Below are 24,061 nucleotides of genomic sequence, written 5' to 3'. Positions count from 1 at the left end.
TGTGCAGCAGCAGCCGGCAAGGTGGCTGAGTGGCCAGGCTGCTGATGGGAGCCACCGAGCGATGGCCGCAAGCTCCTGCCGCTGGGACAGAGGCTGCCATGGAAATTCTCCTCATCATTCGCTTCTGCTGTAACTGCACCTATGGTAACCTAGGCCCCCCTCTCACGGGAGGCGGTGTGGCTTCCCACCTCTGGGGGCCGGCCAGAGTGGGCTTATGTGTGGCTGGCAAGGTTTGGGGGCAGCAGGGAAGGGGGTGGGTGCAAATGGCTAGATCTGTGTTTACCCCCGTTCTGGCCAGCTTCCAGCTTGGACTTGAAGTCTGGGGCCACGCGGGGCAGGGTGGCTCGGAAATGGAACGACCAGGCTAGAAGCATCCAGGTACCCCCGTCCCGAGGACCGGTGGGGAATTGGGGGCTTAGCTTGAGAGGCTGTGGGCAACTTCCTGGAGATGCTGTTTAAGAAGAGAAAGTGACCAGGCTGTGCCTGCAGGTGTGGCAACCCTGGGGCTAAAGGGGCCCGGCAGGGGACCGTCAAAGAGTGGCACGTGGTCTGGACAGCAGTGCCTCCGGCCAGGGGGACCCCGCTGGAGGGACAGGTTGGGAGTTTCTTTGTTTCCGGAGAGAGGAGAGGCGGTTGAGCCGCCAGGGTATTGTGTGCTCAGAGCGCACATGCTGCCTTCGCGACATTCTCTCCTCAGAACAGCGGCAGTGGGAGAACGCGGATGCAGTTGGGAGAGCAGGAAGGAATTGGGTTGCTCCCGGGATGGGGGGGCGTTTCTAGCCTCTGGAGACCCGCAAGCTGAGGTCTCGGCACTTGGTGCAAGCCAGTAGGAGAGGGGGGCGTGGCAGGCTGCCGCCTTGTGAAGGTCACACACCCACTGGTCAATGGAAGGGACCCAGAGCATCCTCTTTGCAGCTCCCTCAGCAAGGAGGTCCTGGGACAGGCGCGTGCTGTCAGCCAGGCTCTTGCTCAGAGCAGGTAGGAGCAGGCCCAGGAAAGGGGGTGTCCGGAAGCAGCGGCCACTGCTCTCTGAGGCAAGAAGTGCCTTAGGGATGACCCGAGCTGCCTTTGGCAGGGACGCGGTGCGGAGGGAGGGTCAGGTGTGACCTCCACGCCAGCTGCCCTGGGCCCCTGTGTGTTGGAGCGGCAGGCGGCTGGTTTTAGGACCTCCTTCCCTGAGGCGTTTTGTCTCTGCATCCTCTCAGTCACTTTGCCTTCACATCTCCGTGGTAACCTGGAGCTCCTTGTGGAAGGCTGAACGGAGGAGGGTGGCTGTTTGCTGAAGGAGAAATGATGAGGTTTCCTGGGCTCTTTCTCAGAGGCCACTGTGCTGGAGGGGCTGTTGTCTGCTCTCCTTCTCAGGCCATGCTGTGTCGAGGCTCGTTCTTGATGGAGGAACCCCTGAGGTAGCCCCTCTCCAGCTGCCCCAGGAGGACGGCTGTGGGAACCCCAGTCACCGGGCAGGAGCTGTCCTGGGCCCCCCACCCGTTGGCTCAGATTCCAACAGGCTGGGGTCAAGAGGAGGGATGGACTTGAAATTGCCTTGTTTGAAGATCAGAGGAGAAGTGCTCTTTTTGGTTTGGCCTAGGAGTGGGTCAGGTCTCCACTCTGCCTCCTTAAAAAGGAAACCGGTCAGCCCTTTGCTTCCTCTTCCCTCCCCAAAAGGGAGTTGAGTCTTAGTGAAACAGACCTGGGACTGGAGTTCAGGGTGTTTTTTTTTTGTGACTGCAATGCTGTCTTTGAAGTCAGCTTCAAAGTGGGGAGGGAGGAGAGAATGAGCTTTTACCAACCACACTGTTTAGAATCTTCTCAGCCCCTCCAAGAGACACTGGTTCTGGAAGTTCCCGGGGGGAGATTCTGCACTTGGGGCTCACTCTGGCTTACTGGTTTATTTGCTGCATGTCTCTGTGCCAGTTGCTGTGGGGGATGCAAAAGGAAGTTGTGTGTGATCCAGGCCCCCAAGGAGGGGGCTCATCTTGGTAACAAAAAAGAGGCCAGCTTACCTACTCCTTCCTGGTGAATCTTGCCAAGAATTCTCCCGAGGGTCACTGAGCTTTCTCAGACACTGCCCTCCTGTACCGAAGATGATAGCTCAAAGCCAGGAGCATGGGTAGACCTACATTCAAAACCCAGCTACCATTTGCAGCTTTGTTATTATAAGCAAGTTATGTAACTTCTCCGCGCCTTAGAGAAGTTTCCTCATCTGTAAAATGGGGCTAGTGATAATTAATTGCTTGTCTTTCTAATCAAAGGAAATAGCACGTATAAGAGAGTGCCACTGGATGCAGATTAAGTGCCCAGCAGACTACAGAGAGGCCAGCTTGCTTATGTCAGTGGTCTGACTTTTAGGCACTGTGAGTGTCGTTTGCAAAAATCCTCATCAGGGAAGCCTTCCTGGAAGAGGTGGGGAGACAGGCATTGTAACTTGGTGAATGGTGTCTATCCCAGGAACTGGAATGGCATGGTGAGGAGAAGGGAGAGTAGGGGAAGCAGGGGCAGGAAGGGCCATGGAACAGGTAAGGGGGGAAGGGTGGGCTCTTTACCCTGCATTGTCAGGGGAGACTGGTGTACAGGGGCCATGGGGTACACGGCCCGTGGGGTACACGATGAGCAGAACATCGGGGTTGTTCTTCCCCCCTCTTCTTCCCTCCATATCTGACTGTGGCCCCAGGGCCCTCTTCCTGCACTCCCCTGTCCCCACCATTCCTCCCCTCTCCCCCAACCCAGGCACTCATTCCACAGCCCCAATCAGGTAACCTCGAGGTGACCTCAGACGTATTAATAGCCCCTCTGAAACCCAACCCACCATTTGCGCAGACCTCTGAGCTTAGTCAGCCGCTTCCTGCCGGGACCTGGGAGAGGGGCAGAGGGAGCTGGCACTGCAGTACCAGCTTTCCCCGGGCTAGGACTCCAGAGCCCACACTGGCAGGTGTCTGCTGAACTTGCACTTTCTCTTGGGTCTTTCGGGTTCTTGGGTGTGATTTCCCCCCTGCAGATGAGCTAAGCCACAGGTGGATACTCTAAATAGTGTCAATACGGGTCCTCCTGCCCTAGGCTGGTAACTGGGCTGTATCCTCCCTATCCCCGGATAACCCCAGCCTGGTCCTGTTCATTTTGGTTCCCATATACCATGGGGAGGGTCTCTAGCAATTGCTAAGTTAAGAAAGGCCTAAAATAAGGCACGGAAAGTGTGTTTGCCTAAAGCAGTAGTTTTCAACCATTGGTACATATCGGAATCAGCAAAGGAACTTTTTAAAAATGCTAATACCCAGGTTCCACCCAGCAGAGATTGGGATTTCGCTGATGAGGTGGGGAGAGTGGAGCAGGCAGCTGTTTCTTTTAAGAGCTCCCCCAGTGATTCTAAAGGGCAGCCAAGCAAAGACTGCAGATAAGGCTCATGGCGCACCCCTGAGACTGTATCTTCTCCATAGCCAGCAGATCGTTCCCCAAAGTGTCTGCTTAGCAGTGCATGGGGTATTTATATCTACAGGGGACTCTTTGGTTCGGGGGCTAGCTAGGGCATGAGTGTCGGCTCTGGGACTGTCACAACCAGCCTCCTGCCTCTTCCTGCCCCAGGGCAGGAGGACAGAGGTCACGAGCCTATGGACAGAGGCATCCAGGTGGACGGAGGCTGAACCACCTATGTTGGGAGGGGTGAGGCACAGCTGTTTGTAGAAAGCTTTGTTTGGAAGTATGGTCAGCCAGCTGCTGCCTCCACCTGTCCCTGCTGAATCCCAGCAATCCTCATTTGTCCTGGTCAGCCACAGGGTGTGGTGAATGGGGGCCCTGCTGAGCTAGCATTTCCCCAGCCTCTTCGGGGCTCCCAGAGGCCCCACCTGAATTCCTGTGGGAAATCTTTGCCCCCTCAGCTGCCACTTGGTTGAGAGCAGAGCCTTTATGTGGAGAGCTGGCCTGCCTCCCTGGCCCTCAGCCTGTCCTGTTTGGTTGGAGAGTTTGAGGGCGTGGAGGGTGGCGGGGGGGGGGAGAGGTGGTCTTCTCATGGGGATGAGGCCAACCGTGTGGGTCGGAACAAAGCCTGCCGTTCCCAGCTGGCAATGCCAGACCTTGGACCGGAGGAGTATAAGAATGATTGGGTGTGGAGGAACTACCTTCCCTGGAAAAACAGCACGTCTCTTTCCCACATTCTGGGGGTGCTAGAGCTCTATGGGGTAAGGCTAGGTATAGCTGTATGATGCAGGGTTAAGGGTGCAGAGGAGCGTCTTCATCTGCTCTGAGCCTGGTCAGACAAGGACAGGCCTGTGGGATGGCCCTTAAAGAAGTCACCTCTGGTGACTGATGAGACGAGGCAGGTAGGAGGGGGCCTGGGCTGCCAGGGCTGCATGTCTGCCTGTTGGTGTCATCTGGCCTGCCCTGGGACAGAATGGAGCTGTGGCTTCCTGCACATGGGTGTCCATGTAGGGCAGCGGCAGGGGGGCGGAGAGGGTGGGGATAAGGCTCATCTCTAAGGTGTCGAGCTACTCCCTGTATGTCATCTGTCCTGTCTCCTTCTCCCTGCCTTTGCCAACAGCTCTGCTCTACAAGCCCATTGACCGTGTCACCAGGAGCACCCTGGTCCTACATGTGAGTGTCAGCCCCCTGGATGGCCAGGGAGGTGTTAGGAGTCGAGTGGGAGGCTGAGCCCAGGGTGGTGAGTGCTGGAGTCACTGAGAACAACCCACTTGGGGAGCCGGGCAGAGTGTCCCTGGGTCCCGACTGTACCTGCCTGGTCTGTGGTAGCTATGCCAATGGACCCAGGGCCTAAATATAGCCTGGCTACTAAGTTTGACATTTGACCAAATGCTCCCGGGGAGGCAGGTACTTCCTGCCTCCCCATCCCTGGCCTAATGGTCTCCAGGATCCTTGGAGCAGCTGTGGGGTAGGTAGAGGGGTGTCTCTCGCAGCTGCTCGGTGAGATGAGACTCCACCTGGCTCACTCCGCCAGGGGGAAGAGTGATGACTGCACTAGTAACAAAGGGGCGCCACTGCCCTGACGCTGCCTCTCTGACCCTGATTTTGCAGGCATGACCAGATTAGAGCATGGGTCCCTTAGCGCCCCCCCTTGGAATTCCTTTGGTGAAGATTGAGTCCCCACTGTCTTCTCGTTGAGCCCCAGAACTGCCGCCCCTGACTCACCCCACCCCTTCCCAGGACCTGCTGAAGCACACACCTGTGGACCACCCAGACTACCCGCTGCTCCAGGATGCCCTCCGCATCTCCCAGAACTTCCTGTCCAGCATCAATGAGGACATCGACCCCCGCCGGACTGCCGTCACAACCCCCAAGGGAGAGGTGAGCTCAGGACCCAGCCCAGCCACTCACCCAGGCTGAGAAGGGTGCAGTGGACCACATCACCTATCCCTGCCCTCTTGCACAGGGGAGCAGGCATTCTGCCTCTCCAACCCTCCTCTCCCATGCCCAGCCAAGAAAAGGTCTTCAGGCCCTGGGAGCTTTAAGTTCGGTGTCTCATTAATCTTTATAATAATCCACTGAGGCCTGGAGAGTCTCTGAAGATCTGACACAAGGTCTCTTGGCCATAAGTGTTGGAACTGGATTTTTTTAGCTGGGGTTATCTCTCTGCAAGCCTCACGCACTGCCCCCATACCAGGGAAACCAGGGGCTCTGGCTCTCACAGTGCTGAATGCACACACCCACCGTGGGCAGTGTGATGCCCTCAGGGTCCCCTGGAAGATAATGGCACAGCCTGAGGGAGCCCGGGGAGTCGACCTCTGAGCTGCCTGTTATCAGCCTGCACGAATAGGAGGGCAGGAGCTAGGAGCGAGCCCAACAGCAAGAAATTCTGGAATGAGAGGTGGCTAAGGTTGCTGGAATGTCCCAGGTGGGCACCTAGATGTGGTACAGCAGCTCCAGTTCCTTGGGGCCCCTTCTTGGTGGAAGGGTGGGGGTATCCCAGAGAGGGGAAGCGGTTTAAAGAATCGAAGGGACAGTTAACCCACGTGGGTCAGCAGCGTGGCCCTTATACAGTGCTCCCTGTCCGGGGGAGGTAATTAATTGGCATTTAGGAGTGGAGGCTGGCTGAGTTTATGTTCCTTTGTTACATCTACAAGCCCCCAATATCTCCTGGGGAGGGAAGTAATGAGGGACAGGGTCTGGAGTGTGACTAATGGGGCACAGAGAGCTGTCCCTGTGCGCAACTCCCAGCTCTGGTTTGCAAATCCTGGAATGTCACTGGCTTGTTTGACTCAAAGATAGCTGAAAGCTCTCCAGAAGGTTTAGAGCACTGTCGGTTTCAGGTCTTTTTAACTGTATACTTTCACCATGCCCACCTACATATCACAGAATATGTAGGTCACGTGGTATATAACACAGGGAAGGCTGGGACAGTTTGTGACAGCCCCAGAGAAGCCTGCTGGCTCTGAGGGTGTCAGGGAGGAAAGTCTGGAAGTTCTGCGTGGAGCAAAATGCTCTTAACCATCCAGAACCCAGGTTAGAGATGGCTGCAGTTTCCCCCAGGAACTGGTACAGCCCCACCCAAGGGAGACCAGTATCTCCTGTCCACCTGAGGGCGCCTATAGAATCCACTCAGAGGTGGCATAAACAGACCCCAGTGGGTCTGTGGGTCAAGGTTGAACTGAAACAAGATCATCTTCTTAGGCAAGGTTGGGGTGGTTCTGGGGCTGGGAGTGGGTGGTGTTCACGCCCCAGTGTGGAGAAACCAAGTCATTCTGGACTATTGTCTATCCAGGTGAGAGCTGTTGGCAGCTGGGGGGAAATACAAAGCTACCATTTATCGATCACATATTATGTGCCAGGCATTAGGCCGTTTTACATATACCGTCTTGCTTGGTGAATCCTACTTTACAGGGCAGACATCATTGTCCCCATCTTACAGATGTTAAGACTGAGACTCAGAGGTCAGGGAACTTGCCCAAGATCACAGCCAGAAAGCCGGTGTCTGTGGGACCTTACCTGTGTCCCTGTGGTACCTCCCAGCTGGATGGTGCCCCCAGAGCAGGCCGGGCCCTAGGTTGACTCCCCCTGAGCAGGTGGGGGTGGGTGTGCTATCTCCCTCAGACACGGCAGCTGGTGAAGGACGGCTTCCTGGTGGAAGTGTCGGAGAGCTCCCGGAAGCTGCGGCACGTCTTCCTCTTTACAGATGTCCTACTGTGCGCCAAACTCAAGAAGACATCCGCAGGGTGAGTCCAGGGGGCAAGGTGGGAGGGAGCTAGACTCTGACCCCTGAGGAGCCCCCTCCCCCGCACCTGGGGCAGTCCGCATTTATTTTTCCTTTTAAAAAACACATTAATTCATTTTGTTTTACTACATATCCTTTTTCTAAAGATAAATCCTGTTTTTAATTATAAAGATAATACAACCAAATTACAGGGGGAAAAACCCATCACCCACCCGAACATAAGCATCAGTCTCCTGCTGCTATATTTCCTTCCAGTTTTTTTAAACCTTCTCATGTTTTTTCATGTACTTGTAATCAGAGTGAATGCCCAATTTTGGTTGCTGCTTTTTCCATTTCACGTCATAAGCATTTTCCCCGTTGCTGCCTAATCTTCATAATCATCCTTTTACTTTCCTGCATGATGTTACAAGTGGATATGCCATAATTTACTTAAGCATTCTCCTTTTATTAGACAGCTCTAAATTTTTGCTAACTGCAATTTGGTGAATATTCATTAAATCTGCTGTCATTATTGAGTGCTTATGCCATGCCAGGTGCCATGACAAATGCTTTGACTCTATTATTTCCAATCTTCCCCCAAACTCCACAAAGTGGGTATTATTATCCTCATCTCACAGACAAGAGAAGAGACTTAGAAAAGTTAAATCAGGGGCGTCTGGGTGGCTCAGTCAGTTGAGTGTCCAACTCTTGATTTTGGCTCAGGTCATGATCCCAGGGTTATGGGATCAAGCCCCACCTCAGGCTCTGTGCTGAGTGTGGAGCCTACTTTGGATTCTGTTTCCCTCTGCCCCTCTCCCCTACTCACATGTGCGTGCTCTCTCTCTAAAATAAAAAAAGAAGAAGAAGAAAAAAAATCAGTTGCCCAAGGTCGCACTAGAGCTAGAGAAGGTAGGATTTGAACCTTAATCAGACCTGAAAGCTGCTTTCCACCTCCATCTCCACATGCAGTGACATGAGTCCACACTGTGCCGTGAGCAGGAGAGGTTATGTGGTACTCATTCCCTCATTTTTCCTCCCCCACTTCTTGATCCCCTACTGTGTGCCTCAGAGTCCAGGGGAGACTGCAGCACTAAGGGGCCACAACGAGAGGTGCAAACCCAAGGCCTGAGGGAAGTGAGAGAAGGAGAGGTTATTATGTGCTTTAGTTCCCTGGAACGGGATCACAGATGAGATCATTCAAAAGCAGAGATGGCAGTCATAAGCAAAGACACCTATGCCTTTAGTCCTTTGCCCGTGACGGACATTACTAATGAACCACGGCACTGTTTCCCACTAGGCTTGGGTGTGGCTTTATAATCTTCTACCCAGTACCCCACATGGCCTCTATTGATCAGAGTTGGCATTAAAGATAACATGTGTGAATACACCTCTAGCCCAAAGGATAACGAATATGAGCTAAAGAGAGATAGGCTTGGGGGAGGGAAGAGTGTGCAATGGGGAATAGGAAAGTGTTAGAGGGTTGAGATATTTAAAAACATCAGTCGTACTGGGCCTGAAGATTGGCAAGGCCAAGGTCCACAGCCCTCACCGCCGCCTGACCCTAGAACTTGACTGTCATTTCTCCACACGTGGGTTTTCTGATCAGACTCCTCAAGGACATGGATCATTCTTGCCTGTGACAAGTTCACAGCAAATCCCTTTCAGGTTTCTTTGGATTCTAGCAGTTCAGGCTTGAAGAGCCAAGTTCCTTCCCTCTGGCTCATGTCTTTCTCTGGCTCGTTTGCAGGAAGCACCAGCAATATGACTGCAAGTGGTACATCCCCCTGGCCGACCTAGTGTTTCCATCCCCTGAGGAGTCTGAGGCCAGCCCCCAGGTGCATCCCTTCCCAGACCATGAGCTGGAAGACATGAAAATGAAGATTTCTGCCCTCAAGAGTGAAATCCAGAAGGAGGTGAGTAGAGCCTGGCATCTGAGCCGAGGTAGGAAGGGTGGCCCTTTTCCTTGGGCCCTTTGAACCAGGTGTGCCAAGGTGGCAGAAGGAGGGGAAGTTGTGAGTTTTGAGAATCTGATAAGGGAGGCGGGATGCAAGGATAGGAGGCCTCAAGTACATGCTCAGGAAGAGACTCTGGCTGTGGCAGATTAGCACTGAGCGGATGGAGGGAAGGCCAAGAAGTCAGTGCTCAGAATTGACTGAAGTTAGTCATAGGAAGTTTCCTGGTGTATGTCAAGCACTGTAGAAAAGGGAAGTGAGAGAAGAAGGCCTTCTTAAGGAAAAGCAGGATGCATGCAAGAAGGGGCCTGAGAGGCCTCTCAGACTGGGGAGCCTGGGTGGTTCAGTGGGTTAAGTGTCTGACTCTTGACTTCAGCTCAGGTCATGATCTCACGGTTCATGGGATCGAGCCCCACATTGAATACCATGCTCACTGTGTGGAGCCTGCTTGGGATTCATTCTCTCTCTCTCTCTCTCTCTCTCTCTCTCTCTCTCTCTCTCTCAAAATAAATAAATAAGGGGCACCTGGGTGGCTCAGTCAGTTAAGTGTCCGACTTCGGCTGAGGTCATGATCTCAGGGTTCGTGAGTACAAGTACAAGCCCCACATTGGGCTCTGTACTGACAGCTCAGAGCCTGGATCCTGTTTCAGATTCTATGTCTCCCACTCTCTCTGCTACTCCCTCGCTCACGCTGTCTCTGTCTCTCAAAAATAAACATTGGAAAAAAAATTTTAATAAAAATAAATAAACTTCAGGGGCGCCTGGGTGGCTCAGTCGGTTGAGCGTCCGACTTCGGCTCAGGTCATGATCTCACAGTCTGTGAGTTCGAGCCCCGCATCAGGCTCTGTGCTGATGGCTGAGAGCCTGGAGCCTGCTTCCGATTCTGTGTCTCCCTCTCTCTCTGTCCCTTCCCTGCTCATGCTCTGTCTCTCTCTGTCTCAAAAATAAATAAAAACATTAAGAAAAAATAACTAACTAAATAAATAAATAAAATAAACTTTTAAAAAATTTAAATGAAAAACTAAAAATGCACAGAAGCTTGTGCTGTAGCCTAGAACTGAAATTCTTATCAAACTCATGTCGAACATTTGCACACATTTATCACGTGTTAAGTCTCAAAGGAAATCTCAAATTAAAAAAAAATTTTTTTAAGTAAGCTCTACGCCCAACATGGGGCTTGAACTCCCAATCCCAAGATCAAGAGTCACATGCTCCACCAACTGAGCCAGCCAGGTATCCCTAAAAAAATTGATGGCCTACTGGTCGTGTTCACAGACCACAGTGAAGCAAAATTAGAAATCAACAAGTAGAATACAGTTAAGTAAATGCCTAGAAAATTAAAACTTTCAAGGTGAAAAGGAAGTCAAATCGACACTACAAAATGTTTAGAACTGCATGAAAATGAAAGCACTCATATCAAACCCCATGGATGTGGCCAAAGCACTCTTTAGAGGCAAATGTATAGCCTTCAATTCATATATTTGAAAACAATGGCTGGAGGAAAGCCCCCCTAGAAGGAGCCTTCCCGGTGAATGTCACGAAAGGCATGGAAAGGCTTGGTTGGTTGGCCTGGTTTCCTCTCCTCGCCCAGTGACTTGGCTTAGGCCTCACCTCCCGAAGAGTCTTCCCTGATATGTACCCATTGCAGTCTAGGTTGGGTGCCTTGCTTTCCAGCTCCTGGTGTTTGCCCCTTTGTTTTGCTTTATTGGTCCTGAATCATAATTTCACTGGCTGCCTTCTCTTTTCCCCACTTGAATTTGAACTCTAGCCAGGGCACTGTTTTCTTCAGTTCTAGGTCCCTAGGACTTAGCACATAATAGATGCTTCATAACCAGTTATTGAGGAATCCATGACCAGATGGCTTCTAAGAATACTTTCAGCTTAGACATCCCTCTTTGAATGAGAGGAAGACCACAGTAATGACCCCAGGGGTGCCTGGGTCAGAGAGATGACCTAGGACTGGGGGTGTGATGCAGGCACGTCTCCTCAGAAGGGGCACAGGTGTCCTCCTCCTGAATGGCCAAGCCCCACCCCGGGGCATCCTGGTCCTGGTTGATGGTGGACTTTGTCCTCTCCCTCCTGCACCAGGTGCACAGATGTGGCCTTCTACTCAGTTGAAGGTACACTTGCTGAGCTCCACTGGCCGCTGGCTGCAGGGGTGTGCCAGATACCTCTCACAGAGTTCCTTGTCTTACCCATTACTGACGTCAGCATGTGACACGATATGAGGAGAGTCCCTGGGGAAGCACATTGTTGTTCTCTGAGTCACAGAAGCAATGATTTATTCTTTTAATAATACTTTTTAAAAAACTTGTTTTTGTTCTAATCACCAATGTAACACTGGCTTATTGTAACAAGAAATACAATACTGAAGTGTACAAAGTGTAACAGATTAGCACCCACCCCCCATTGTCAGCAGTTTAAGGTGTGTTCTTCTAGACTCTTCTCTGCTTTTACGGGTGTGTAGTATGTTTTTTGTAATGAGACCAGACTACAATGTGCCATTTTGCAACTTAAGCTTTTCACTTAATGGTGTGTCTTAGAGCTTTTTGGACCTAGCAGATTCTTTTTAACAGCTGTATCCTATTCTTTTAATGTTTATTTATTTATTTATTTATTTTTTTAAATTTTTTTTTCAACTTTTTTTTATTTATTTTTGGGACAGAGAGAGACAGAGCATGAATGGGGGAGGGGCAGAGAGAGAGGGAGACACAGAATCAGAAACAGGCTCCAGGCTCCGAGCCATCAGCCCAGAGCCCGACGCGGGGCTCGAACTCATGGACCGCGAGATCGTGACCTGGCTGAAGTCGGACGCTTAACCGACTGCGCCACCCAGGCGCCCCAGATGTTTATTTATTTTTGAGAGAGAGCAAGAGTGTAGGGGAGGGAGAGAGAGAATCCTAAACAGGCTCCATACTGTCAGCCGTCAGCACAGGGCCCGACTCGGGGCTCGAACTCATGAACCGTGAGATCATGACGTGAGCAGAAATCAAGAGTTGGACGCTTAACCCATTGAGTGACCCAGGTGCCCCAGCTGCAATCCTATTGTATTCTGTTGCTTGACTGCACGAGGACGCATGTGATATTTTACTCTCAACTGGCAAGACTGCAGTAAACCTGACTGCACTCCTATTTCTCTCTGGTAGATTCCTTACAAGTGGGATGGGTGGGACAGAGGGCTTGCACTAATTGCCACATTTACCTCTGAAAAGGTTGCATCTGATTATGTACCAACCCCCCCCCCCTTCCCTGCAATGTGTGAGAGTCACTGTCTCCCCACACTGTCATAACACTGGCTATGAGCAGTTGTTGCCATTTTTGCTAGTCTAGTGGGTAAGAAAATGCCATAGAGATGAATTCTAACTGAGGAGCTTGAGGGCAGTGCCAGAACGGAAATGTGGAGCATAACCACAGTTAATAAGACGGAAGGGATCCTTCATGAAATACAAACTTGAAAAGCTGGAGGAGACAGCATGGGCTGAGACATAATGGCTTGTTAAAGAATAGGGAATAATAATACCGTGCAGCTGAGGTGGGGGGTGCAAGGTGGGGTGTGGTGGGATATTCAGCTGCGCATGGAGGCCAGAGCCCAGCCCTGGGAGGCCCCGAGTGCCAGTCCAGCAGTTGGGGCTTTTTGCTGAAAGGTGTCTGAAGTTTTTAAGGAGGGTATCTTTTTTTTTTTTAAGGTTTATTTTTGAGAGACAGAGCATGAGCAGGGGAGGGGCAGAGAGAAAGGGAGACACAGAATGCGAAGCAGGCTCCAGGCTCTGAGCTGTCAGCACAAAGCCCAAAGCAGGGCTTGAACCCACGAGCCATGAGATCATGACCTGAGCCGAAGTTGGACGCCCAACCGACTGAGCCACCCAGATGCCCCTTAAGCAGAGTATCTTGATGGTGCCCAGGATCTGATTTCTAGAGATGACTGAGTGATGACATGGATGGGCTAATGGCACTAAAAGAAGATTCTTAAGACCTAGAGCTTCCAAGAGGAGGGGGCATGTCATACCACGCAGGCCACAGGGGAAGCACCAGGTTTGGTCAGGATGCTGAAGACCTCTGGGGAAAGCATGGCTCAGGGCCTGTATCGTGTTTCCCACAGGGAAAGAAAGCAAGGCAGGGGCATCTCCTTAGGACTGAGAGTTGGAAAAACGTCAGCAGGATCTGGGCTATAGGGTGGTCTCTAGTTGTGTGCTATCTGGCCCTGGGTTATTTAAGGCAGAGGAATATTGGCATGGTGAGAGTTAGATAAAGGAGGTGTTGGGGGTATGAACTCAGGGCTGGTTGGTTTGTATATGGAAGGTCTGCACACAGAGGAGTCATTTACTATCTTAGGGATCAGCTGGCCTGATTTCTAAGGGAGGGGTAGTTTTCTTCCTGGCCAGCTAGGCCTCCCAAGATGTCAAAGCGTCATAAAATATAAAAAAGAAAAAGACACGACTAATGTACAAGGGAGTGTTGTGCTTAGAGATGCTGAGTGCAGAGTGGAGTGTGTGAGGGAAACCATCCGTGCCCTCCATCCCCCCACAGAAAGCCAACAAAGGACAGAGCCGGGCCATCGAGCGCCTGAAAAAGAAGATGTTTGAGAACGAGTTCTTGCTGCTGCTCAACTCCCCCACGATCCCATTTCGGATCCACAATCGGAATGGAAAGGTCAGGGAGGGGTGGGGATGGGACAGAAGCAACCCCCTTCCTTGGTCCAGGGCTGCCATTCTCTAGGGCTCCTGTCCATGACCTGTGGTGGGAGTCAGGCACTTAGGCGGGATTCCCAAGGAAGGTGCAACAACTCCCAGCTGGTATGGAGCCAGTGCCCCCTGCTGGCCATCACTGGCACTGCCACTCCTGTCACTGGGCTTCCAGGAAAGGAGACTCTCCTCCCAGCTGCCACCTTCTCCAAACCTAGGGGTGCCTGGGTAAGAAGGAACCAGGAATGTGCTTGGCCACATGGTCACCCCATTGACTTCTCGTCTCCTCTCTTCAGAGCTACCTGTTTCTACTGTCCTCGGACTATGAGAGGTCAGAGTGGAGAGAAGCAATTCAGAAGCTACAGAAGAAGGGTAAAGTCCCGCCCCACTCTACACTGCTCTGATGGTATCCATGGCAACAGTGGCCTTTTGCATTTCCATGCACTTTCATGTCCAGGGTTTCCTCCTTGGCCCTCACAGTCACTCTGCAAGGTGCCAGGGCAGGTGGCACTTAATTGATGCTACTGACCACTTGAGGCCCAAAGGACTTAAGTGATTTATTTAAAGCACACAGTGAATTAGCAACAGGACTGGACTCGGGGCCCAGGCTTGTCTATCTCTCTTTCTCTTGCTCTCGCTATCTCATACACACATTCTTGAGCTTTTTCAGTTAGACTCTCTCATCCCTACCCGCTGGCAGCACCTATGACTGCTCCCATGTGAGTGTCTGCAAGTCTTTCCCTCCCTTCCAATGACCCACTCTGCCCCTAGAGCTAAGCTTTTTTCCTTCAGTAGCCCCTAGAGAAGAGCAGCAGGTCCTGGTGGATCTGTGACGACATTTTCCTCTTGGCTCCTCCTACAGATCTCCAGGCCTTTGTCCTGAGCTCAGTGGAGCTCCAGGTGCTCACGGGATCCTGTTTCAAACTTAGGACTGTACACAACATTCCTGTCACCAGCAATAAAGACGGTAAGATCTGGAACCCAAGGTTCCTGCCTTATCAGCAGGTCCTAGCCCCCGGGGCATTGCTGGAAACTTCCGTAAGGACCTAGCCAGACACGTGGCTGTAACGACTCAGTTGCCAGGTACACAGAGAGCTTGAATAGGGGTTGTTCTCTACTGAGTTCCCAGATGGTCTCAATTCATCACTGGCCCCCTCTGGCTTGAGAGAAGGATCTGGCACCATCATATACTGGAATCATGTTGTTAATATGTTCATGAGGTAGTCAGAAAATGGAAGCAAAAGACTGAAGCATGACATGTGATGGCAGTGGAGGGGGAAAGCGTAGATGGATTAGTGTATGAGAAATAATGTCAGAAGCTTCCAGGGACCAGATCTCGGAAGGCCTTGAATGCCAAGCAAAGACGTTTGTTCAAGCCGTGGAGCCTGCAGGAGGTTTTGGAGCAGGAGAGAGCTGTGATCCGGGCTGGCCCAGAATGGGTGGTATCTGGTTGTTTGTGGGTGCTGGGAGGGGGTGCACCTTGTGGAAGGGGTTTTGAAGTCAGACTGTCCTCCCCATATGGGGGTCATCTGCCTCCTGTCCCAAGAGGAGGCTGACTTATAGTGGTTAATTTTCACTTTGAAAGGCGACACTGCGGAGGACAGCCATGGGATAGGCAGGATTCAGAGCCGGAGGAAAAGTGCCCCTGGGGAATAGTATGAAATCCCTGGCCCAGTAGGGAAGATGTGGATTGGCCTTCTGGGCTCTGTAGAGAGAGAAGCGCTACCAGCTCACATTCCAGGAAGCTGTGGGCTCTGGAAACCTTCATCCAGCCACCAGGTGGTGCTGCAAGACCAAGGCTTCAACTGTCTCCCACCCTCTGTGCCTTCCTGCCAGCCTGGGGTGAGAAGGGGCTGAAGCAGGCCTCTCACCACCCCCTACCCTGCGGGCTTTCCTCTCTTACAGACGATGAGTCTCCAGGACTCTATGGCTTCCTCCATGTCATCGTCCACTCCGCCAAGGGGTTTAAGCAGTCAGCCAGTAAGTGCCCCTGAACCCCAGCCCTAGGGAGAGCAGAGAGCCATTGCTCATCCATTCATGAGAAGTCCCTGTGGACCCATTGCATGGGGCCTTCCGCTGCCCACTTACCCTGCTCTGGCCTGCCCCACGCTGGGGGCCTGCCAGCTGCCTTGACATGTGGGTGGGTGGCCATTCATTCCCCTGATGGTCAGGAACCAGCTCCTCTTGGCTGCCCTGTGTCTCCAAGATCTGCTCTTTCTTAAGCCCTCCCCAGCCCCTAGGTGCCTGAAATCCTGGGCTCTAACCCCATCTCTGCCAGTTATAAGCTATGTGACCTTGGGCAAGTCTTTTAACCTCTCAGAGCCCCAACTTCTTTCTCCATAAAAGGCAAACATCCTCATTAATACTGACCTAAGAGCAGGCTTAAATATGACAGTGCATGCACTGGCACACCCATCCCTTTTCTGCCTTCTTTATCACCATCTACTAAATCTGTGCAGATCTTAGTGTTTGACAAAATACAATTACACTTTTTTATCTAACTTTTCCCCGTAGGAATTTGTGAGCCAGTTAGACACCTGATTGTTTCTCCCCATTTGCCAGATGAGAAAACTGAGTCACAGAGAGATTAAAGGGACTTAACATCACAGAGGGTCAGAACCCCAAGGCTCCTGACTCCTCTCCTCTTCACCCACCCCTTCCCGCCCCCCCCCCTTCTCTTTCTCTGTGGCAGTGGGGAGGTGTGTCCTGTGCCTCTCTCCCTGTGGCACATCACACAGAAAATGTGGCGTTGGCTCACAGCCAGCCATTTGATAAACATTTACTGTGAAGTTCATGGGGTAGCTTACTACCGCGCCTGGGCACCTTGCTAGATGCTGGAGAAAACTCCAATGTGGCCAGCGTGTGGACATGCCTTGGCATGTTCAGAGTCCTTTCAAGTGGATTTTCTGCTGTGATCCTCGACGTCCCTCGGAGGTCACTGATATCATTCCCATTTAGCAACACGCCTATTTTTTGCTTTAGAGAAGGGTTTCTCTCAGTATGGCCAGGACCACGTCACTTATCACTCAAGCTGTGCTTGTACACATGGCAGCTTCCTGGACCCTCCCCAGACACACAGACTCCCCAGGGTTCTGGGGAGGGTCCGGGAAGCTGCCCGGGAATATTCCCGGTGAGTAAGCTCCTTAGGACTGTTACATACACCTGAGTCTGTGACCCACACTGCCCAGGTGCCTCACCCTGTCTCTCTGCTCCCTGTTTGCTAGCGTGGGCCCCGGGGAGCCAGCTTACTGGGGGAGAGTGGCCCGCTCTCCAAGGGCAGATAGATGTTCTGCCTCCCAAACTGGGTCAGGGCGGTTAGACACGAGGTGAGCTGCTACAAAACCTCTCCTGACCTCCAGATTGTCCCCACCTCCTCCCTCTACCGGCCTCCTGAGCCACTCACGTGTTCACTCTAAGTCCGCAGGGTTAGGCCCCATGAATCTTCAACCATGGCTCTTTGTCCTAATAAGTTCATTACATCTGCCCTGTCAGGCCTGGGATGTAGACACCATCGTGATTCCTGCTTTAATCCGTGCCCACATTCCAGTGTGCTCTGATACCCAGCTATATCTGGTCTGCATCACACCCGGCCAGAGACAACTCGGGGGCAGCCCCATCCTCTCTCCTTTCTGAGGAAAGCCCTTTAACGGGGGCCTGGGAGGGGCATGTATGTCCCCCCTCTGACCTCTGCCCCTTGATTCACAAGTCAGAGGATTGGCTCTAATACCCCCAAAGCACCTCCAAAGCACCATTTACCCTGGGAAACAACCTTGACAGGTCCCATGGAGGGGGAGGGGTGCCAGGGTCTGAGCCCCAGAGGGAGTCTGTGGATTTGCAGAGTGCCTGGGGTGGCTACCCAGTGTTGTGGCCGCATCAGCTGGATCTCGGAGTGGAGGGGAGAAGATTTTCAGCCTTAAAGGCCACGGTTCAAGGTGGAAACACTAGGGAAAACTCCCCTTCCTCCCACCCCAGCCCTCCACCACTTTGTCACCTGAAGCACTTGGGGTGGTGGTAAGAGCTTCATTCATTCATTCATCCCGCAAATACTCACAGTGTGCCTACTCTGTGCAGGCCCTGTCCTTGGTGCCGAGGGTACACTGGTGGCTAGGAGGACCAGGCTTCTGCCTGTGTGGTGTCGATGTAGTGAGGGGAGACAGACGGGCAGAAAGATAACTTGAGTTAAAGTCGAGTGCTATGAAGAAAACAAACCGAGCTTTTGGAAGGCGGGGGGGGGCGCGTTTTGGGTTTGTCACAGCGAGTGGGGGTTGCTCCAGATTTATAGCGCCCAGGGGCCAAATGCCCTCCAGAGCCTCCCACCTCCAATGCCAGATGCCCTGTTGACGAACGTGGGATCAGCGGGGAGAGGGACGGGAGAGGGGAGCTTCTTCAGTTTGCGTGGTCAGTGAAGACCTCGGCCATGGGTTTCGTGGGGATGAGGCAGCCAAGCCAGGATCAGGGATGAAGGACTGCAAGTGCAAGGGCCCTCAGGTGAGAGCAGCTGGGCACGTTGGAGGGAGGAGGCCAGTGTAGCTGGAGGGTGGTGAATGAGGCGGGAGGGGCAGAGCCAGCTAAGAAGAGGGCAGAGAAGTGGAAAGGGGAACACTGAGGGCTGCCCTGCAGGAACGCTGGGAGGGACAGAGGCATTTATCCCCCTTTCCCTCCCGAGGTCCTGAGTCTCAGACCTCACTTTGATGTGTCTCTGCCTGTCCCCACTGCAGACCTGTACTGCACCCTGGAGGTGGATTCCTTTGGCTATTTTGTCAGCAAAGCCAAAACCAGGGTGTTCCGGGACACGACAGAGCCCAAATGGGATGAGGTGAGTGGAGGGGGCTGGTGTCCCCACAGGGACCCCTGAGCTTATCACCAGCTGTGCCCACCCCACTCCCCGTGCTCACCTCCTGTTGGCTGGGGGTGGCCGAGCCTGTTGGTTTGGCGAATTCTCTCTCTCCAACCCCTCTGCTCTCCACTCCGTGCTCATTTGGTGTCTGATACTGTGTTTACGTCTAGACATGGGGTTTTTAGCTCAGGCCCAAACTCCACCTCATCAGTGAATTTGGAGGCCTCTGGAGCTCCAGAAAGAGAGGAAGTTCCTCCATGCCTTGCAATGTGCTCCTCATGGGCCCCCCTCACCCCTTTCTCACCTTGCAAGTTTGGGGCCCCCACCTGCCAGGAAGCTTTGTGTCTCAGCTTTGGAAGTTCAGGATCGTGGTACCATCTTTCCCCAGGAGTTTGAGATTGAGCTGGAGGGCTCCCAGTCCCTGAGGATCCTGTGCTACGAAAAGTGCTATGACAAGACCAAGGTCAACAAGGACAACAACGAGATCGTGGACAAGATCATGGGCAAAGGACAGATCCAGGTGAGGGTCCGGGCGCGGCCAGGGCACCGAGGCAGGGCTCTGGAAACTGCCAAGAGGCAGTGCCACTGGGAAGGAGTCCTTCCTACCTGCCCTCTTGGCTAAAGTGCTTGGCCCTTTGTGACTTGGGTCTAAAGCTGGTTTGGGAAAAGTTCCCCAAGGTGGTTGTTCTCCCCTGCTGGAGATGGCTCCAGAAGCCCACGTGTGCCTGCTTCCTTGGGCTTCACGGCTGGCTCAGGCACATCACACACACTCCTGCATGGTGGGCTGGAGAGATGACTCCTACCTTGGTTGTCACATCTCCACTCTGATCTGCTGGTGGCTTTTCCCAGGAACATTGTGCTGAGAAGGATTCTGAGGCTATATTGCATCCATGAATGCTGTGTTTGATTAGCAATGTCTGGCATAGGAGGAGTGAGACCCTGAGCATTTGCCACTAAGCTGGAAGGGCTTAGGACCCAGCTGGCTTGCTGGGGGCTGGTCTCCGACTTGTTGCTAGGGCTGCTGGGCCTTACTCATGCCAGGAGTTCATTGGCTTCGGGTAGGTTCTGTGGGTATTGGTAGAGCCAGGTCCTGAGTCAGGGTAAGAGTATATGTGCCTCAGCTGTGTTTCTTGAAAGCCTTGTTTATTTGCAGCCTGTGTCTCTGGAACATTCTGCCAGTTTTGAAGATGGCTGCTATTCATTCACCTATTAAGAGGATGCAGGTTTGGAGGGATGACATTCAGCATGGAGCCATCCATACTCCATCTGGCACCTTCTGTTTAGGACACAAGTGGCCTTGTTGGGGGTGGATTCTGTGACCACGAAATCAAGGGAAGCAGTAACTAGCACTGGGACAGAGCCCATGGGCATTAGGTGCTCTGAGCTTAATTGCCCCAGGTGTGATGGGGGAGGGGGGGCTGAATGATGCTTTTTCAAAGGAAGTGTTTGTTCTCTGTTGCCCTGTTGAGGCTGCAGAGATTGGTATCTGGCTTTGGCTGGGTAAAGTTCTTGGCGGTAGTGCCCTTTGGGGACCCATATGGGCCTCTTCCTTCTCCCACCTATTGCACCTCAGTGTTAGAACAGGGGAATGGCATTATTCGGTGGGGGCCCGGCCATCCGCCTCCTGTCGCCCGTGTTCCTGTGCGTGTCCGTTCCTGATGCTGTGGGACCTGCTTTTCAGCACTGTCACCAGGGAAACCGGGCTGCCAGGCAACCACAAGCCAGTCCTTCATTAATTTAGATGAGAGAGAGGGCTGTAAATTCAGAACCCACTTCCTGCAGGCATAAGGGGTGGGGGCCCCATCTCCATATCCCTGGGCTGGCCGGAGGGACAGGCGGGGAAGGGGTTTGGGGCTGGCCCGCTCAGCCCCAGGAGATACCCAGCCAAGAAAGTGACTGCCACGCTTCCTGGGCCATTGGTGGCCGTGGCATGGGAGAGTTAAAAAGGGTATCCAGGGCAGCCTCCTCAAGTGAGCATTGTGGGTCCTGACCCCCCCTCCCCAGAATCCAGATTCCAGGGCCCCATGGCACCGTCCCCACCTGAACTTCCAGCTCCATTGCTTCCCTCCTCCTCCTCATTTCTGTCAGCCTCACAAGCCCCAGGGGAAACACACCATAAATCATTACGTCTTGGAGACAGGAGCAGATGGAGGCTTTGGGGGAAGGGGAGGAAGCCAGGTTATGTTTGGCAGAGAAGAAAGCACAGTCTGGTAAGGAAAATGTTTCTGTGTTTAAGCTTCGAGGAATGTTAAATGCCTGGGAGTTGATATTAAAAGAAATACAAACCTTCCTGCTGCCAGCTGACCTGGGCCTATGAGCGGCCAGCTGAGAGCCAGCATTCTCTGGAGGACTTCGGAGTCTCCCAGCCTTCTCCTCCCCAGGGCGCAGCCCTTGGCCCTCAGCTATGGAGCTGCCTTGCCCTCCTGCCCGTGGGTCAGGGAGGGGTGGGGGTGTCCTGCCCAGTGTGCGCCATGCCTCATAAAGCCTGCTCCCCCGTGATGCCCCACGGAGCCCCTGTGGATCACCAGGCTGGGTGGAAAGCCTGCGCTGAGCCAGTCCCATGTGGCCAGGCCCCGCGGAGCCACAGAACAGCCTGTTCCCACATCTTGCTCCCACCTCCCTTTATGCCACGTGTCCAAGGAAAGGAATTGGCACCAGCCTCTGGCACAGGGCTCTGCTCCCCTTTGGCGGGCACTGAGGAAGGAGCTAAAGGTGGCCTTGCCATAGGGGCCATCTTTGGTAATGTTCGGGTGACCTGAAGGAGAGGCAGGGGAGAGAAGGCCCATGCCTGTCTGCCACCTTCTTTCTAAGCCCCTTCCTACTCAGCCCATCCAAAGAACAGCGAGGGATTCCGTTTCCTGAGCTCCAGGTGTTTGCTCAGAAACGAGTCTCTCTCTGAGTTTGCCTGCTGTGGCAGTGGGGGCAGGGGATCTGGAGCAGCAGGCTGGGGGTGCGGGACAGCATTTAGTGGCAGACAAATGGCAGCACTGATCAGCAACACGTGTGTCCAGCCCTTGGGCTCTTGGAGGCACATTCCCAAACATGATCTCCTCTGATCCTCGCAACAGCTCTGCGAGGAAAATGACAATTACATCCTCCCCGTGAGGACACTGAGGCCCGTCGCCTCTGCTGACCGTGTGCAGGGCAACCATGCCCTCTCTGTGCTGTGTCCTTATCCCCCAGGCCTCCATCAAGGAATCTCCCAGGCTGGGTACAGGGCACTGGCATGGCTAGTGGCCCAGAGAAGGAGCCAGGGTGATATTCTGCCCCAGCACCCCACTTTATGGTATAAAGTGAGCCTAGTCCTTCTTTAGCCTGGAGTCCTTTTACATTGGCAGGGGATGCTTACCGCCTGGTGCACCTGGCAAGAAGCAGAATGAGCATGCCTGCAGAGAAAAGAGCCAGGGGTGGGGGACTTACCATCTATCTGCAGTGTACCCACCATGGGCTGGCTGCTCCAAGATCCATAGGGGCCTGGCCTCAAGATCGGAGAGCCAAGCCACAAGAGAGCACAACAAGATGCCAGTAATGATGGTGATAGCACCCCAGAGCTAGCACCCAGCACTTGCAGCTGTTTTCTCAGGGGTCTTCACGTACCCTGTGGGAGAGGAAAGCGATCGCAGTTGGAAAGATGAGAAGACTGAGGCACCAAAGGGGTAGGTGACCTGTCCAACGCCAGGCTGCCCTTGGGGAGGGAGACAGGACCAGAACCAGAACTGGAGGCAGGCTAGAGCCCTGTCCTCTGCAGACGTTCTCCTGCCTGCCGCTGTTCCCTGTGGAATAAGATGGAAAAGCGTGCAGCAGGAATTCAAAGAAGGAAAGACCACCGTGGGCCGGAATCGGGGAGGCTCCCAGGAGGAGGTGGAGTGAGGGGGATTTGAGAGCCCTGGATTTTTTAAAATTCCAAATGCAGTGTTTATATTAGAAGGAAAATTGCAGTAATAGTAAAGGGACTTGAAACAGAATCACGAGCCGTCCCTCCTCCCACTCCTCTGAAACAGCCATTCGACTTTGTGCCTTTTCCCTTCCGCAGGCATAGAAATTTTTATATAGCTTTAATCACAGTGTGTATTTTGTATTTTTTCTATTTTCATGTAATATCATTACCTCCCTTTTTTCTGGGGCTGTATGTAGTCTTTATAATTACCTTTTTTATTACATTACCCAGAGTAGATCTTATACTTCATAAAAATCATTTTACATAATGGCCAGCACATGAATTGCCATTTTAAGGTTCTGTGTTATTCTAGCAAGGTGGGCAGGCTCTGGATCAGCAGAAAGGAGCGGGTGGGCATTCTGGGGGAAAGGGCCTTTGTGGCCATGCTGGGAGGCAGGGATGTGCAGGGAGTGTCCCAGGAAATTAAAGAACCTGCCTGCCCCGAGCAGGAGGGATTGTGAGTAACACAAGTCAGAGGGAGATTGAAGGAATGAATGAAAGAAGAGATCAGAAGGGTTTTAGGCCAGAGGACTCCTAGGGGGCATTTAATCCAATCCTGTTTTGGGCCGAGAAGGAAACTGAGACCAGAAAGGGTGAGTGACAGAGCCACAGTGGTTGAGCAGGGGCTCCAAATTCAGGGACCCAGTCCGTTGGTCATGCTTGGTCAGCTGCTGGGCAAATGAATGAAAGAAAATGCTCTTAGATGGGGTGGGTGTCAGTCTGTGACCCTCAGGGATCTGCCCTTTGTCACTACAAATTTCCTGGAGCCTCCCCCACCCCCAGCTTAGTGCATTTCTCCTCTTCCACGGTCAGGAGCCCTCCCTTTGTTCCCCAGACCCAAGAGGCCAGTATGTCCAGATTCTCTGTCCAGGCCACCCCCACTGCCTGCCTCCTCCTTGCGGACCCACCCCCGCCTAACCGAGGAACCTCTCAGCCAGGAGGCCCCCCTTTGTCTGCCTTGGCTCCCTGGCCCCAGGGGACTCCCATATGTTTATCTCAGTCTATTTCCAACTATGCTACTCCAGGCTCCAGATGTGCTGTCCCCAACTGGGACCTACCCGCTGGCTGATTAGCATATTCCCAGGGCCCAGCCCTTGTTGACTGGCATGGCCTGAGGGGAGAGCTGTCCCTGAGGACCCCATAGCTCGGTTCCTGCCACTGACTCCAGACTAAAGAGGAGTCTGAGACCTAGAAGCTACCTAAGCCAGAGGAGCCCCTCCATGCCCCTGCTCCACCCCCATTCCTCAGCTCAGCCAGACGTGGCGTGGCGACAGCCCCCACCCTTGGCTCTGCCCCCCCACACACACACACACCCCAGGGTAGGAGGTGGCTTCACCTGGGAGTACTGAGGACCCTGGGGTGGGAAGGGGCAGGGTCCCAGGCCAGGAAGGAGGCTCCAGCTATCCTGGTGCCCTTCACCCCCAGTTGCAAAGTTCAGGCCTGATAGGATGCCTTGCCTCTGTCCTCTTCCCTTCCAAAGTGCAGAGCCCATGTCAGAAGGGGAAAGGGGATAGTTTCTAT

The 24,061-nt window shown here is 53.1% G+C and overlaps 1 protein-coding gene across 5 annotated transcripts in view; it reads left to right on the top strand.

Moving 5' to 3' along the window:
* ABR (ABR activator of RhoGEF and GTPase) overlaps positions 1–24,061 on the top strand; it is a 182,699-nt gene that overhangs the window by 125,198 nt on the left and 33,440 nt on the right. For 4 of the 5 annotated variants that reach the window (XM_019429659.2, XM_053892858.1, XM_019429661.2 and 1 more), the window contains 10 exons: positions 4,529–4,581; positions 5,149–5,289; positions 7,033–7,154; positions 8,880–9,045; positions 13,612–13,734; positions 14,063–14,138; positions 14,629–14,733; positions 15,672–15,746; positions 18,485–18,582; positions 18,992–19,123. In XM_019429659.2, the coding sequence (XP_019285204.1) occupies positions 4,529–4,581; positions 5,149–5,289; positions 7,033–7,154; positions 8,880–9,045; positions 13,612–13,734; positions 14,063–14,138; positions 14,629–14,733; positions 15,672–15,746; positions 18,485–18,582; positions 18,992–19,123 (1,091 nt within the window). Of the gene's footprint in view, positions 1–79; positions 145–4,528; positions 4,582–5,148; positions 5,290–7,032; positions 7,155–8,879; positions 9,046–13,611; positions 13,735–14,062; positions 14,139–14,628; positions 14,734–15,671; positions 15,747–18,484; positions 18,583–18,991; positions 19,124–24,061 lie in introns of those variants that run through there. The other variant, XM_019429663.2, reaches the window with a different exon arrangement.

The sequence above is a fragment of the Panthera pardus genome, unplaced genomic scaffold, assembly GCF_024362965.1.
Source record: "Panthera pardus isolate Hobbes unplaced genomic scaffold, ASM2436296v1 HiC_scaffold_3, whole genome shotgun sequence".
In the NCBI taxonomy this organism is placed as follows: domain Eukaryota; kingdom Metazoa; phylum Chordata; class Mammalia; order Carnivora; family Felidae; genus Panthera; species Panthera pardus.
Note: the sequence above shows the minus strand (reverse complement) of the source record. Positions and strands in the feature narration are given on the sequence as shown.